Raw genomic sequence first — 16,138 nt, 5'->3', positions numbered from 1 at the left:
ATGCACGCAGATTCTCCTTCATCCTGTGCAGATACCGCTCCAGCCCCAGAGGACCCCCCCCCCCCCCCCCCCCCCCCATCGATCCAAACAGACTATAATAATACAGGAGGGGGGGGTGATGATGCAACTACATCATAATCTGCACAAATGTGTCCTAACTACATCACATTTTGAAAATCTGTGTGGTGGAAGTTGATCTACCCCACCAGTGCATTCAGGTTTTCTTTTTACTGAAAACAGAAGGCTGCCGCAACAGTCAAAATGACTGATGCTCCACCCCCATCCTGCTCTCTCTCTGTTGCTCACTTGATCTCCCTCTCTTCTCCTTCTCCAATTGTGGATCTATAGTGTGTAGAACAAAAGTCAGAGAGACGAGAGGGAGATGTCGAGATCGAAAGCATGATTTTGCAGTGTTGCAGCTTGCAGCAGGTAACTGCGGCAGAGAGAGAGGAAGAGGGGGAAGGAGTTGTGGCCCCGTATTGAAGCAGGAGAATTGATTATGGGAGAGATGGAGGAATGTGCTCTCGGACAGAGAAGGAAGGAGAAGGGGGGGGGGGGGGGGACCACACGGCTCTGCGACTGCACGAGAGAAATCTCTGGGGTCAGCCAATTAGAGGCAGGATGACACCACTATCCTCCCAGCTACCTAGTAAATCCTGCGCCACAAGACAACCCACGTGCCTCTGTTTAATGAGTGTGAGCTCACACACTCAGAGAAGAAGAAACGTTTAGGCGTAGAGTCAGAGTGAACCTCGTTAAACATTACACCATACGCATTTCACCTCCAAGGGTCACTTGCTTTAATCACAGACGTGTCCGAGAGATACATTGTTCACTTTTGAGTATTAACTTCGGTCCTTCATTCATCACTGTAATGACTGACGTACTATACATCACAAGCCAAGAAGGCTAATTTTTCACAGGAGAGGGTCAAGTGTCAAACAAATCCACATCCGTTTTACCACCTCTGAAGATCTATTGAGGTTTACTTATATACCAAAATCAATAAAATAGTTTTTAAAAAGCATTTAAGGAGTAGATCACCTTTCATATGTTTAAGAAAAAAATAAAAATCCACTTCTCTCCGTCCTAGAGGGTGCATTGTTGTGATGTTTTGATATTTTTAACCTTAGATTAAGTGCCAATGAAGAAACGGTTACTAGTGCCATTTCTCTTCATTCAAACTCAAGCAGAGTGAAAAATTAATCTTGTTTAATAAAAGGCAAGAAAGAAACATTTTGAAAAGATATGGATAAGAGTAAAAAGTGGAGCTTGTAAGATGTATTTATTCATGTCTTTTCTGTACCACTGACACTGTGTGTATATAGATGTGTTAATGTCGTTGAAAAGAAGATTAAGGTTATCCTGTTAACTTCATTTTAATACTTTTCAAACATTAGGGCTGAGCTCAATAAATCAATACGACAATATATCGTTATGTGCTGCTTGCAAAGACATGTATGGATGCAGATTTTACAGAATCGATACAGCTGCAAAGCTATGATGAGTGTTTTGAAAGACACATTGACCCATGGTGCAGTTCACAATAACACCTTAGCTATAGCCATAGCTCTGGGATGAAATATTTAAATGTATTTCTAGAAATCTCTGAGGAGCTGAAGTGAAGTGTTTGAAGTTAAAGAAAATAAAGAACAGCTGTTGTAGGACATGGTCTTTATCCAAAATCAATATATATATCATGATGTGTATCGTATCGTGGCCTCTGTATGGTGATACTTATCCTATCGTGGGGTTGTGGGAAATACCCAGCCCCATCAAACATACTGTATGTTTTGTGTAAAAGAGGACATATTATAAAAATCCTTTTTTAAAGTGTTTTTGAACATATATCTGGGTAACCTGAGTGTCTACTGACCCATAAAAGCTGGTTTACACAAGGTCTCAAACCTCCTCTGGTGCCTGATTCATGTTATATTTTGACTAAAGCACAGCACAGATGTTTCATTTAGACCACAGGGGGACTGTTTGAAAAGGTGGAGGAGGGGGATCATATGTCCTCTTTAAGTATGGCAGTACAGTGCAGTTCACTTGTCAGATTTTGCTGCTTTACTTATTCAATCATTTATCATTTTTATTGTATTGACTTGTTTAATATAAAGGAAGTAATGAATCTATTTTGAAAGCCTTGTAATACAGAAGGGGAGGGCTGGCTTTTTATTTTCCAAAGTGAGACCTAAATGTTGCACATCACATTTTCATTGACATATCAAAGCAAAAAGGCTTTTTTTTTTTTTACTTATTGTCTGGCATCATGTGTCTATTAATATACACTAAGGTACAAATTAATCTAATGTCTTATTGTCTTTACAATCTGCATGTAGAGTTTTTTTTCCTGCCGGGTTCCAGGAAATAGAAAATTGTACTGTAGTCGAGGAAATGGATAAAAGGTGAATCCCTGAGAGGAGTGTGGAAATGAGTTTGGTTAAAAGGAAACAGTTTGAGTGGATTTTTATAGCTTTTGTCTGAAGTGTTTAAAAGTATTCTGAATCAAACTTGTTATTAAAAACAACACATCTCGCTTATTTGGCACATTGAAGAGGTGGTGGTGTTTGTTTAATAATTCAAATAACTTGAAATTTGAGTTTCTTTTAGTTTCTACAACACAATGATTGAGTCAATGAAATGAAATAACAATGTTTACTGGTGCTTATAAAAAAGTTGCACTTTCACCACAGGTACAGGTATAACACAGGCTGCTCCGTCTCAGGATTTTCAGTTTCCATTGTCTGTGCACTTTCTCATCAATCGGGAGGCTTTGAAATGAAAAGGGTTGCTCAGATTTGGGAGAGTTAACATGACTTAAACACGGAGCACAACAGTAAGACACTATAACAACATTTGGTCTCCTACCCTGAGCATGACGACACAGCAAGATGGCCGTCGTGGGAATATGGTCTTATCTGTGGGCATGTTCGGTGTGACGAGAAGTGAGCATGGATCAAATCAGAGCGACACCTCCTTTCCCTCCAGGGGATTCAGATGAAGAGGGTTTACAAACAGCTAAGCTTTTAATCAGTGGTCCATGAAGCCATGACATGAAGATGACACTCGACACAAGGATTAGATGACTCAAGAAATCTGCACTCAACTTAGTTAGGGTTTCTCATCAGGGGTGGGCCGACTCTAACCAACCACGCCAAAGTCTTATTCTTGTAAAAACATCATCGTTAACCCAAAATGACGGTTTACTTTATAACACTTAATCTGTAACCCGTCCTTTAGAGCGTTACTGCATTTCAGGACGTCACCTCGGACGATGTAGGTTTAATTCAGTCAGGAAATTCAGACTCCGATTATGAACTCAATCTTCTTCCTCCTGTCCATTGCCTTAAACGAATCAGACGTTCTCTTTTGTCCACACTCACAGAACTGGAACTGAGAATTACAGCTGGGAAGCCGTGCTGCTGTAATGACCCGCTGTACTTGCTTGCTTTTTGAATTGAATTATCCCTCTTCCCTCCGGTAGACAGAAAAGAAGTGATCATCATATCAATCAGGTAAATAAGACACCCGTCATTTAATACGGAGGAAGAGGGCGCAGAGTCACGCCGGGGTCACCCCACACTCCTCTGATATCACTCCTTTCTGCTCTCACTCGCCTCCTCTGGGCTATACTCCTTCAGTTTGAGAGATCGTTTTGGTGCCAAGTATACTTGCACACGTCAACAAACACATAAGACGCTTCCCACACATGTACAAATGCAGGCTGGTATGCTTGCCTGGGAATCAAATCACTCGCTATCGTGCAACGTGCACAATCACATACATGTTTTGTTTTTTTACTAGTATCTGTATTTTGCCGACCTGAGAGGACCTTTTTCTTGCAGGGTTTTTCACCTGCTTTGAAAAAAACCTGATGCTAAATATGATTTCATCGCAATCCTGCCAATAGTTGGAGAAATGTTTCACCAAAAACCAGAACTGTCTCATGATGGAAGAAAAGAGGAGAAGTCAGAGAGTGGGATTTATTCTCTGGGGAACATGTCTTGAGATTGCCCGACATCAGGAAGTTGCAGGGGCATCCCGGTAGATCAGCTGGTAGAGTGCAACCATTAGAGCCTAAGTCTTCACTTCTTAGCCCAAATGGATTACAACCTGGCCTTTATGTTATTCCCTTTACCTACCCTCACTTACGGTGTCTATTTTCAGCTTTTACTTGAATGACTAAATGCATAAAACGCATTAAGAAGTATCCAGGCTGCTGTGCATCTAGCATGGCTGAAAGAAACGGTTTCAGCAAACCCAATGTCTCCACACAAAGTAATTAATCACTCAGTTTTTTTTTCTGTTTTTCTGTGGCGAGGCATGAATAAATGAGTGAAAAGCAAAGACTCAGGCAAAATGTATTTTAAGTCAGTTAAAAGAAAATGTGGCCAAAAAAATGGGTTTAAAGCTAATCATCAAAGCACCAATAAACTGCAGTGGAAAAACAGCACGGATCAATACAGTAAGTGGTTGCACACTGTACATATCAGCTGGAGAGATGCTGCAGAGTCGGAGGATATCAAGGCAGGACTCAGAGTACCTGAACATCAAACTGCACTAAGCTCCCTATCCCACCTCCTGTCCTTCTTTTCCTCTCTTCTTTCTCATCAGCCAGAGGGAGCTTAAAGGGAAAGAGCTCAGGCTGGATGACGGAAAACACAGCCTTCCCCTTTTTTCACAACAAGGTGCCCAGCAGTAAAATCTAATTCCTCTGAGAAGATACCCCCCCCCCCCTTCTCCTCCTTCCATTTCTCTCTGTATTCCATTTTTATTTGCGTATGATGAGGATCCATTTCAATAACCCTGATCTCTCAATTCTTGATTCAGGGAGTTACGTAACAGCTGCACTATTAGAATAACAATTGGGAGGAGAGATTAGCGCAATCGGCCAAGGAGAGAGAGAAAGAGGAAGATGAACGGAGGGAGGGAGGGAGGGAGGGAGGGAAGCACTAGAAGGGAAATCTAAGGAAGCCCCTCGCAGTATGACACATCATTTCATGTGTTTTCTCTCAAATGAATAGGTTTAACTGTGCAGTGGGAGGATAACACAGACGGTTTCTTCCATCGTTCATATTTTTTCGGGAGGTTTACACAAACCTGTTTTGGAGATTAATGCTCTGCTGAAAGCTCTGCAATCCTACGTGTCAGCTCAGCTTCATTTAACAATCAGCAGCCGGCAAAAACAAAAACCAACAAACGCTTGGTTGTCTTGCAGGATTTCTGTTATTGCAGAGATTATTACACAAAAGTAGCAGCAGCTGCTTTTGCTTGTTGACTCCTGGCTTCAAACGAAAGAATGAGTCACAGTGCAGTGAGGATGAAACTGAAAAACATGGTGAGAAATCTTCACCGCTGATCAAAAATTTAAGAATATCCTCAGGCTTTTGAGTTTCAGGGAAAGCCGAACCCCTGCAGAGAGGGAGTGCCTTCTCGATTCTTGCTGTTCATTATTTTTCTATTCTGACAAAAACTGGAGACGAGTGCGTTTAGAGCAGGGGATCCGTTTTGACTCTCGCTTTGAATAAACCTAACTGTGTGTATAGGGGTGTTGGCTTTGAAAACACTCTGCTGGCTCATGGATAAAAGACCAGCTATCGCCTTAGTTAAGAGGGATGAGGAGGGCTGGTTAATTGGCCTCACATGCGCCCTCCATTCTTTCTTTAATTAAAGGAGAGTAGGGTCCATCTCGCGGCCAACCTGCCCCAGCAGCACTTACTGGAGAGCCGGACTCAGTGAGACTCATTCCCAGGCTCCATCAACATGAGTGAGTGTCTCTGCAAGGCCTGCTGAGTCATCTGTCTGAGGGGTTCCACAGGGCCACCTGGACTGCATCCCCCCCCCCCCCCCTCCCCCCTTCTCCACACACAAAAACACACATAAGCTGTTTTTTACATATGCACTGCTCAAAATGTCTTAAGAATTTTTAGGAGGACTGCCCCCTGAAATCCTGCTGACCTGGCTGTTCACACATGCACCTCGCAGCGGGAGACTATCCCGTCAGAGAGGAGGGGGGGGGGGGGGGGGGGGGGGGGGCTGGGGGTCAACTGAAGCAAGGCATGACGTAAAAAAGAACGATGTGGAAGTGGTGGACGAAGCAAGACAGTCCGCTATAAAGTGAATATTTGCCTTAATATCAATGATATGTGTAGTTTGACAGAATCCCAATATCAACAGGAGTGCATTTCCGACCATAAAGATTAAGTCTGTACAAATCCTGGACTGTTCCATTGTACTTAAAGTAAACAGGTATGCATGATGGCTAACATTCCTGTGTGTGTGTGTCTGTGTGTAAATGTGTTAGTGTGTGTTGCTATGTGTCATCGTTCCCCTGCAACACTCTGACATGCAGGAAGCCCAGGAGAAGGAGAAAGAAGCTGCTGCTACACCAAATGACTATTATTGTTTACACATTCACCCTCCATGTGGCGGACGGTCCTGCAAAATGTACTCATCAAACGAGAGATCTACCCGCATTTGGTGCTTGGCGTGTAATATCGGACCCTGATTGTATCATTTGCATACACATACACGCACATGTATTTTGAAATCGTAGCCTTTTGAGCGGTCATGTTATTGCACAATCTCACATCCTGATTGTGATTGTGATAAGATTAATCATGCAGCAAAAGAGTCTATGGTAGTGAATCAGTCGCACGGAATTAAAGTCACCCGCCCCCCCACCAGCACTCGCTCAAGTTGAATTCTCCTGATAATATGCTGCAATGCTGGACATCAGTTCACTTGCACTTTCTGCAGAAAAAGTACAACAGGGCTGGCAGGAGAAACATCCGATAAAGTCAGAGTGAAAATTCAGCTCGTTGTGTTCACACAAGCAGCTCACCTCAAAAAACAGGAGATTTTTTTAGGTGTCAGGTGTCCCAACTTTAAACAAGGCTTTACACGCACACACACAACGGGTGTTTTCACAGAGGACACCACTCCTCAACATTTTTGGGGTGAGCTGCATGTGTGAATGCAAACAGGCACATTTCTTTAATCCTTACTTTACCCTTATTTCAAAATTGCTGGACATAGGGAAGGTGCTTCATACTCTTTTCTCCTCACCCAATATGTTATTTTCCACTCGTTCATTGATTCTAAGAGTGTTGTCCATTTGAAAGCCTTGATATGAATAGCAAATAAGCTGTCATCAAAGTGTCAGATTCTGTCAGTTGCGATAACATCTCACTGAAGCCAAACATTGTCGCAGAAATTACACAATTCTCCACTGAATTTGTTTTGTCCTGTGATCCCCTTCTTACAAACAGGAGGCGAGTAATGTTTGGGTGACACATGTTGCTAATGACAGCATAGCAAAACAATGATCTGAATGATTAAGACTCAATCCAGCGACAGTTACAACCTTAAGAGTGCTGCTTAGTAGTATAAGGAGGTCAATATTGAACATTTGATATGGTACATAAAGCATTTACAGAAGGGACATACAGTAGCAGTGGACGTCTCTCTCTCTCTCTCTCTCTCTCTCTCTCTCTTTCTGTACAGCCCCTCTTACACTCCTGACTTCTAGACAATTGACAGTCTTGAATGTTGCTGATTTGCTCTTTTCCTGTCTGCGGGGGGGAGTGGGGGGGGGGGGGGCGGGGTCTCTGGAGGCAGGACATGATGTGAAAAGGACACTGCAGAAGTCTAATGTTTACAACATCTCTAAGATGGCAGACAGAGCTAAAGAGTCTGACACTATGATGACAGTTTTTGCCTTCATATCAGTGCTCCAAGCTAATGGACATATTCAGTAGAGTACAGTCGACACACTGCAGCTTATCAGGATAACTTAACAAGCAAAGTGACGGCGCAGGTATGCAGGCCTGATCAGCAGTCAGCTATTAAGATGGGCTAAGTCATTGCAGCAGCACACTTAATCCTCTGCACCAAACCTGTAAACACACTCAATCCCCCACAGTTATACATAAACATAAACTCAACCTTAACACCGAGACAGCCTTACAGTACCAACCTGTCTCACAAATCTGCACCTCAGTAAAAGCTTCCTCTTTAGGAAAGAAGGGTAGGAGATTTTTGGAGGGCAGACAGAGACGTGGCTGGAATGCTGATAAAGTGCTGCCACCTCTGCTTCATATGAAGATAGCTCTTAGATACTACTTTAGATACGCTGCCATATTCACTGGCAGCCATATTAGCTTTATAGTGCTGCACCTTGGCGACTGTTATTTAGGAACCCGAGAGAGTCTGTGCCATACTCAGTTTGCCTTTAAGACACCTGATGGGCTGTGATATACATCAACAGCCAAACACCCCAGAGTCCCAGACATTTTACATCAACAACAAAGGAGCAGGAGTGCATCCTGACCAGACTTATTGTATTGATGAGTCTGAGTATCAGCACCACTAATGGCTCAGTCCTTAGCTGCCTTGACTTTATTTCTCTGCACTTCACGGCTTTGCAAGTAACAGGCAACTCTGGACTTAAAGGGAGAAACATGAATCTGTGTTGACATTGGGTCATATATGTAGAAATGTGAAATACATTTTGAAGTTGGTGCCTTCTTGGCCAAGAAAAGGCAGAAAGTGTCTTTTTGGCTCATGTGGATGAAAGACACCAAATCCCAGAATGCACAGCAACGCAGGCCACTCCCACTAAGGTCCTCTATTTACAGACATTTACTACAACACATACGGCCGTTTCCTCAACTGATTCAGAGATTTCTTCCAGAAGGAATTGGCATCTTGGAAATTCCTGTCAGAAAACAGACTCTGTGTCTGTGTCCATAGGCAAACAGTGAGAGCACCGACACTACCAGTCCACCCCAGCTCGAGCCGGCCCCGGCTCCTCGTCCTCACCTCCGCCGACAGGCAGGCATTATGTCTCGGCTGCTGAGCTGGCAGCGGCGGCCAGCAATATAGCCGCGAGACGGTTGCTGCCAACAGGCCGGTTTTGGGTCCAGCTGCGGCTCCGGCAGCCAGCGTTAACGTTAAGTTTCCATTCTGGGAGTGAGTTCCCACCCACTGATCTGTGATTGGTCTGTAACTTCAGTGGTCGAAAATATGAGGAACTAGCATTGTAGTTTCACCCCGCTAACCGCAACAGCTTCCAGTGACGCAAAAATCGTCATTTTGCGTCACTGGAAGTTCCTTTTCAAACTCAGAAATACAAAGATTTCACATCTCAGGGGAAAATGAGGGCGGGATGCACGACCATTCCAAAATACTACCAGGTTTCTAATGATACAAAGATTAATGCAAATGGGTGAAGTATCCCTTTAACAGATACACTACCAGCACACACATGATGGTGTTTTTAGCAACTTGAAACACAAGTTTCCATATGATGTTGAAACAGTCACATCGAAACTGTATCACTGAGCTACAGAAAATCAATCATCCTTTGTTTTGACTGAACATTTGCTGGATCTGGATCTTTTAGAAGATGAGCATTTTTATGTGTTTTTTTTAACTAGCCTTAGAGAAAAATCAAATATCTTGGAATGTTGGCTGGACAAAACATTTGATAAAAAAAAACCTTCCTTTAAAAAAAGCGAAGGACCAAACGGCCATTCTAATGATAATAAATAACTACGTTACTGGCACAGAGATGTCCGCCTCAACCAGATGGTTAGGTTGGAATTGGAAGGAAAATGTTCTGCCTCACTTACAGTGAGTCAATGGGAGAGCATTGGGAAGAGAAGCATGACGGATCTTTGTCATCATCTGCAAAACTACAAATGTCAGAAAACTAGCCAACTCTGTCATTCTTGTTCCCTTCTTTAAAGAAGCAACATGTAACTCAGACCCCTAGTGTTTAAAATGGGTACTGCAGTCCAAATTCAGAACATTGGAGAGAGCTGTCTCCTCCCCCCCCTCCCCCTCCCCCTCTAGGGTTGATGATCACGCAGGTTGCCATGTCACGGATCAGTGTTTATCCAGCTCTGCATGGGTCTGTAAACCTTTCTGTGTTCTAACCTCTCTCCATTTTTCAAAAGCATCTCCAATATTGATCCTAGTTTGAGCACGTTTCTGCTCGTGGAGCTTATTAGAAACATGCAGAGGCTTTTTAGGTCGGGTACAATCACTTCTATCTGAACCACTTCTCTTGACCGCTTCCATCGCTGCAACACCTGCTGACCTGATAACTGCTCTCATATCTGACAAACTGAGGGGCGTCCAAAACGGCCGTGTGGGGGGGGTCGCCTTAAAAGCGCCTACCTTCTCTGGTCCAAACAAATCCAGAGCATTCAGGAGCAGAATCTAAAGTTAGAAGGAGGACATACTGGCTGCTGCATTGTTGTCAGAGAAGCCAGCACTTCAACATAGCATGTTTCCTTAATGTCTGATCAGATAGTAAGATCACTTTATCATTTCATTCAGCAGAGATCTTTCAGATTGCTCCTTTAAGCTTGAGTCTCTGCTCATGCACAGTGACTTTAGGTAGCTATAGGCTAGGTTGTGACATTCACATACAGAGTATTTCAGTGATTGATTGTGTTCAGGAAGGGAAGGTAAAAAGGGTGTTAAGTGTATTGTCTGCTGAAATTGAAATCTCCAATAGATGAACATGAATTATTCTCATGAATACTTTCCAGTGAATCTTTACAGATTATTCTTCAAGAGGAGATCTGTAGACTGATAGAAATAAAGATTTCATAAGAATAGGACAGATGTTAGGTCTCATTGACTTTGACCAACAAAACCTAAAAAGTTCCTCCTCGAGTCCAAGTCGACATTTTTTATTCCTCCAGATATTCCTGGGCTTCGATATTTAAAGGAATGGGACAGGCCTGTAAACAATGAGAACGAGGTCGATAAATAGAATCAACATCATCTAAACTGCTGTTTTTGAAGAAGCACGTTTGATCCCTTTGAGTGTTACAGGACAACAGCTTCAGAAACTGATGTGAACTGCCATTTCTGCTGAATCAATAAATAAATGAATTTATTTGTTAACAATTACACACAAAACTATATGCAACAGATTCAGATAAATAACAATTGTTTTTCGAATTAAAAGCATAGAATTCAAAGTCTATTGGTAATGATGGCCAGTATGTGTCACCTTTTGTCACTTTCAGCTTTAACTTGTCATTTACTGAACAACATATCTGAATGTTTGGCAGTTAATGTGAGTATAGTTAACTTTATACTTACTAGTTAATAGTTATAAATACATTGTGTTTATATTTTTAGTTTATTCCAATCTATTCTTATTTTATTTGCACTCATGTGCACGCTCTTCTTCTTCTTGTCTTTTTATTGCTGCAACACTTGAATATCCCCACTGGGATCAATCAGGACTATCTTATCTAATCTGACTCCTTATAGTCTATGATAGTGAACTAAGACTTTAGCTCACCTACAGATCATCTCTAGTCTGCATACTAACAATGTAAGTCATTATTTATTAATGTGGTGCATGTAAAGACAAACGTCTCTGTATTTTCATGTTCCAACATACAACGTTACTGAAGCAGAAAGGTCAATGAGCAAAATGCAGATGACACCGGAGAGAAATCCATAATACTGCACATGAAAATACTGCTGTGAACATACATCCTGAATAGGACTATTGGATTTTTGTTTAACACCCTAGGGGCCACATGCTGTGGCACACAAGAGGAGGAATCTGATCTTTAAACGGTCATACAATCTGGCTAATTAATCTGACTTCTTTTTATAGAAACCTATAACTGTGTCAACACTTTCTATTCAGCGTTTCATTTGAATATGCATTATTTCAAAATTCAATCATTGTAACTCTTTGGAGTGTTAAGTGTAAATCTTTAGTCCTACACAGCTTGTTTAGAAATAAAACTGCACTATATTTAACCTTTTCTTTAACTCTATCTGTTATTTCTAAAAGCCTCCAGTGGACAGGTGTTGCAAATTAGCATTTTTGCTATAAACACTAAGAGCAGTGCCTCTGTGCCTTGTGCATGGTTAAATGTTGCAGCACCAATGTTACTGAATGTGCATGTCAAATAAACAAATACAATAAATCAAATAAATGTCAAGAGCACATTTTGCATGACCTGGAAATGATCCTGTGTCTTTTAGAGAACAGTCTAACGGAAATTGCACAATACCATTTTTTTTTTGTGTGACCTGTTTTCATCCGTCATGCTGATTTGAGACAAACTATAAAAACGCAGCCAAGCACAGCGTCCCACATGAGGGCCGTCCTCAGCAGGTAGACCACTTTAAACGATGCCACAAACACACATTCAGAACAATGTGAAAAAAGGTGCTGACTCTGACAATAAGGCTTTGTTCACATCCTGACAATGCTCATTTTTCAAGAGGGCCAAACTCATCAATAAAATTAATTTGAGGACAACATTATCCACTGCTCAGCAACTGACCTGCGCTGCATAATACCACTACACCATGAAGCCAATTAAAATGGCACTTTCACCCTTTGATGATGATTTGTAAGCTTTATGACTCCGGACATTCATCAGGGGACACAGCTTGGGTCCCCACAGGGATGTAAATAATTATTGTACAACACCAGGATAGTAAAAACAGTAGATAACTTGGATCAAACACTAAAGAGGAAGAATGGGAGGGTGAGCAAATAAAAAAGTGTTTAAATACAAAATAAAATATGTATCATATATTATAATATGTAAGTAGAAAATGAATTTGTCTTTTCTCTCAAATCTCCGCTAGCAGCCTCTTGAGACCATAAAAACGAGCTGTATCATTTTGTGCTGCTTTAGGTGTTCTGCTTTGTGGCTTAAACTCAGAAGCTACAATAACTCATCGCCTGCAGGTACAAACAATTACTGGCAATTTCCACATAGTCCGTCAGCGCCACGGTTTTGCTCTGTTGGACGGCGTGCGCGCAGCCCTCACTAGGTCTGTTTCTGTAGGATGAGCGCAGCCATGAGAGCAGCTGTACACACATCACAGGAGAACTAGGAGATCACGCGGGAAAAAACATGTTCCTCCGTCTTTCTGAGGACCATTTGTTTTTCGTTTTTGGTGCCTATTTTAGTAAAGTAATGTTTGTTATTATTGTAATTATTGTTTCTTATTTTGAAATTTACCCGACGCACTGCGTTTACTTGACTGACTTCCTCTCCGGGTCGTTCTATTCTGTCCAGCTTGCAGCGGGAATAGACTTGCACGCTTCGGAGACATACCACGGCCCTCGCTGTGGAAACAGGAGCATGACTAGAGTGGCAGCGAATGACAACGTAGTTTGCAGCGCTGACAGCACACAGAGTATGTGGAAGTTGGCAGTTATTGGTACCAGAAATGAAAAGCTTACTAAATTAAGCTAGGAGTATTTTTTCCCATTATGACTGGACTTGACACATCAAATGTGTGATCCACAAACGGAGAAGCCTTCAATGAAGATGAAAAAAAAAAGGCTCACAAGAGGAAACATTTTGGTCTGTTGAAAGAATCATACAGAATGAAAGTTGTGAGTGTGTTTTAGAGCCATGTGTGTGAGAGCAAATATTTACAGCATTAAATAAAGAATGCGGTTGTCACACATTTAGAGTTGACATTCCTTGCACAGCGAGGATAGAGACACTCCTGAGGTGCATGTTTACACAACACAGCTGATGAACAGCCATTAGAAAAAAAATGGATGACGAGTCACAAATAAACAGATAAATAAAATCTTGTTTTTTTTCCCAATGTGCATGCAACATAGACGGTACACATCCGTCAACTTGTTAATTACTGTGGAACTGAACCGAGTGGCTGCAGGGTATCTGAGAGGAAACAAAGACGGCACTGGAAAGAGAGATAAAGAGACTAGAATTCCCCCAGTAATAACATCTGCTCCTGAAAGTAGGAAAGGCTTTAAGCTGGTGTTAAAAAAAAGGAAGTGAGGTAGGGAGGGGGGGAGCTGGAGGGAAGTCAGGAAGCTTATTTGAAAGACTTAAGCTGCATGGTTACGTAAGTGATATGGGATCCTCTGAAACCATACACTTTGAGACAAACTTGGGCTGCATTAGGACCCTCACCAGAAATCCCATCCCTGCCTCATCCATACTGTTAGAGATGCAGACCTTAGATCTCATCTCGCTGGACACACACACACACACACACACACACACACACACACACACACACACACACACACACACACACACACACAGGAGCATCTATGCACAGGTATTAGGCTAATGTCAGTTATTGCAAACACAGTGGTGGTGTTGGTGTGTTTCAGTCTGACTCTCCAAAAGAAAAAGCTGACAAGCACAACCCTCCCTGGGAGACAACAACCCCCATCATGTCTGAGTCATACCATTTTACAGTTTTGCTCTCACTTTACCCTTTGATTTTGCTCTTGCCCTGATTGTACAAGATTAATTGAAAAATGTGATCCCAATAGCAGTCTTTCAGCCCTACCCCCCCCCCCCCCCTCTCTGGGAAAGTGGATGCTGTACTGTGTTTCTGTCTATAACACTGTCTCTACTGCATCAGCATCAGATTGGTTTACAGCCAGCCTGGCACGGTGCGAGCTCACAGGGCGGCTGAACTCACACTCATTTGCAGAGGACCAATTTGCCACCAACACACACACAACAGCACAATCTAGGGATGACTCATTTTCATTAATGAGTTTTGAGTAAAATCCTACAACGGCCAGAGGAATACGTCCCCGCAGTCGTGTGACTAGCGGAGCAGAGATTTACTGTTTACAACGAGCCCTGCCAGCTCTGCCTGGGACTTCTCAGTCAGACAGAAGCCTGCAGGTTTTTTTTTTGCTCTGCGGTCACTACAATGCCAGAAAAAAAGATCAGAAAAGGTCTGTTGCTGTTACTGGCAAGCTCACCGTCTTAGTGGATTATTAGTGATGTAGAGAAATTTTGCTCACTGCCACCATACCGCAGTGTGAAAAACAAAGAGAGAGGAGACAGAGAGAGGGGACGAGACAGAGATGTGAAGAGGGACAGAGACACTGTGAGAAGTACAGTACAACACTGCCTTATCAGACAACTCAGACAGGACTGCCAATAAAGCAGGTATAGAGCAGTAGAGAGGAGTAGGAGAGCATGCAGTGTGTTGTACCTTTTCCCCCGTGTCTGTATGCACATGACATACATGTGTGACTATGTGTACACACAGTAGAAACACACTCATGACTGAGTTTCCATGTGTGCCCCGGCACCCCTGACCACAGCTTAGCATGACTGAAAAAGAAGGGGGTGGGGGGGGCGTCTCAACCTTCCTGCCCCCCTCTCTAGCCATCCCTACCCTCCCCACCCTACCCCCCATCACTTCACCCCTGACTACCCCACCTGTGATTAGTCCCAGTACCTTGCGCTTTTTATCCCGCGAGCGACTCCTCTTTTTGGATCTCTCCTCCTCCTTCTCTTTGCGCTCCTGCTCTAACTGGGCTTCTAAATCCTTGTTCTTTCGGAGATGTTTGGCCGCTTGTGCCATGGCGGTGGTTCTGGGGGTCTAGGCGGTGTTGGCGTGTCCAGATCCTCCTGTAGTATACCTGGTGCCGGCCAACACTACCGCTGCTTGCTGCTGCTCGCTGCTGCTGCTGCTGCTGTGCGTTCCTGTATGGCCCTGCAGAGTCTGCGAGCGTGCTCACCCTCTGCCTCCGCCTCCTCTTCAGCAGTGCAGTCACACACACACCAGCAGTCCTCACCGTCTGCTGTGGGATGCTACTGCAGCGCAGCTCTCTTTCACTCTCTCTCTCTCTCTCTCTCTCTCTCTCTCTCTCTCTCTCTCTCTCTCTCTCTCCAATGCTCATACACTCTCCCTCTCTCAACACTCACGTACACTTCCCTCGTTCAAATCTTCTGCTGCCTTTCTCTTTGGTCTTCCATTCTCTGTGCAGGAGAAAAGGGTAAATATCAGAGGATATAACCAGGTTTTCCTTCCCCTTAACTTGATTTCCTTCTGTACATCTCTCTTCCATTCACTGCTTTGGCATTCTCTACAACTGCTTCAGAACCCAGTTTACCCTCCGCATCAACAAAGATTAAAGAGGGATGGAACTGACAGTCAGTTGAGGAATACCCTGACCAGCTTTAAATCAAAGTCAGCGCTCGCTCCTCACATTGCATTGATTTTGTTTCCTTTTCCTGTATTTAATTTCTCAGCATCTCATAGTCTTGCTGTGAGTCCATCTGTGGAGGATCGCTAGACTGCACAGGGAACCCGTCATCACCTCAGCCAATCA

At 43.1% G+C, this 16,138-nt stretch overlaps 1 protein-coding gene across 12 annotated transcripts in view; it reads right to left on the bottom strand.

Moving 5' to 3' along the window:
* ank1a (ankyrin 1, erythrocytic a) overlaps positions 1 to 15,680 on the bottom strand; it is a 121,542-nt gene extending 105,862 nt beyond the window's left edge. For 2 of the 12 annotated variants that reach the window (XM_065951660.1, XM_065951664.1), the window contains exon 1: positions 15,262 to 15,657. In XM_065951660.1, the coding sequence (XP_065807732.1) occupies positions 15,262 to 15,387 (126 nt within the window). In that variant the 5' untranslated portion in view covers positions 15,388 to 15,657. Of the gene's footprint in view, positions 1 to 15,261 lie in introns of all 12 variants that reach the window. The other 10 variants (XM_065951659.1, XM_065951665.1, XM_065951670.1 and 7 more) reach the window with 9 other exon arrangements.
* Positions 15,681 to 16,138: the final 458 nt, after the last annotated feature.

The sequence above is a fragment of the Labrus bergylta genome, chromosome 2 (assembly GCF_963930695.1).
Source record: "Labrus bergylta chromosome 2, fLabBer1.1, whole genome shotgun sequence".
NCBI classification, from domain to species: domain Eukaryota; kingdom Metazoa; phylum Chordata; class Actinopteri; order Labriformes; family Labridae; genus Labrus; species Labrus bergylta.
This window is presented reverse-complemented; position numbering and strand designations above follow the sequence as displayed.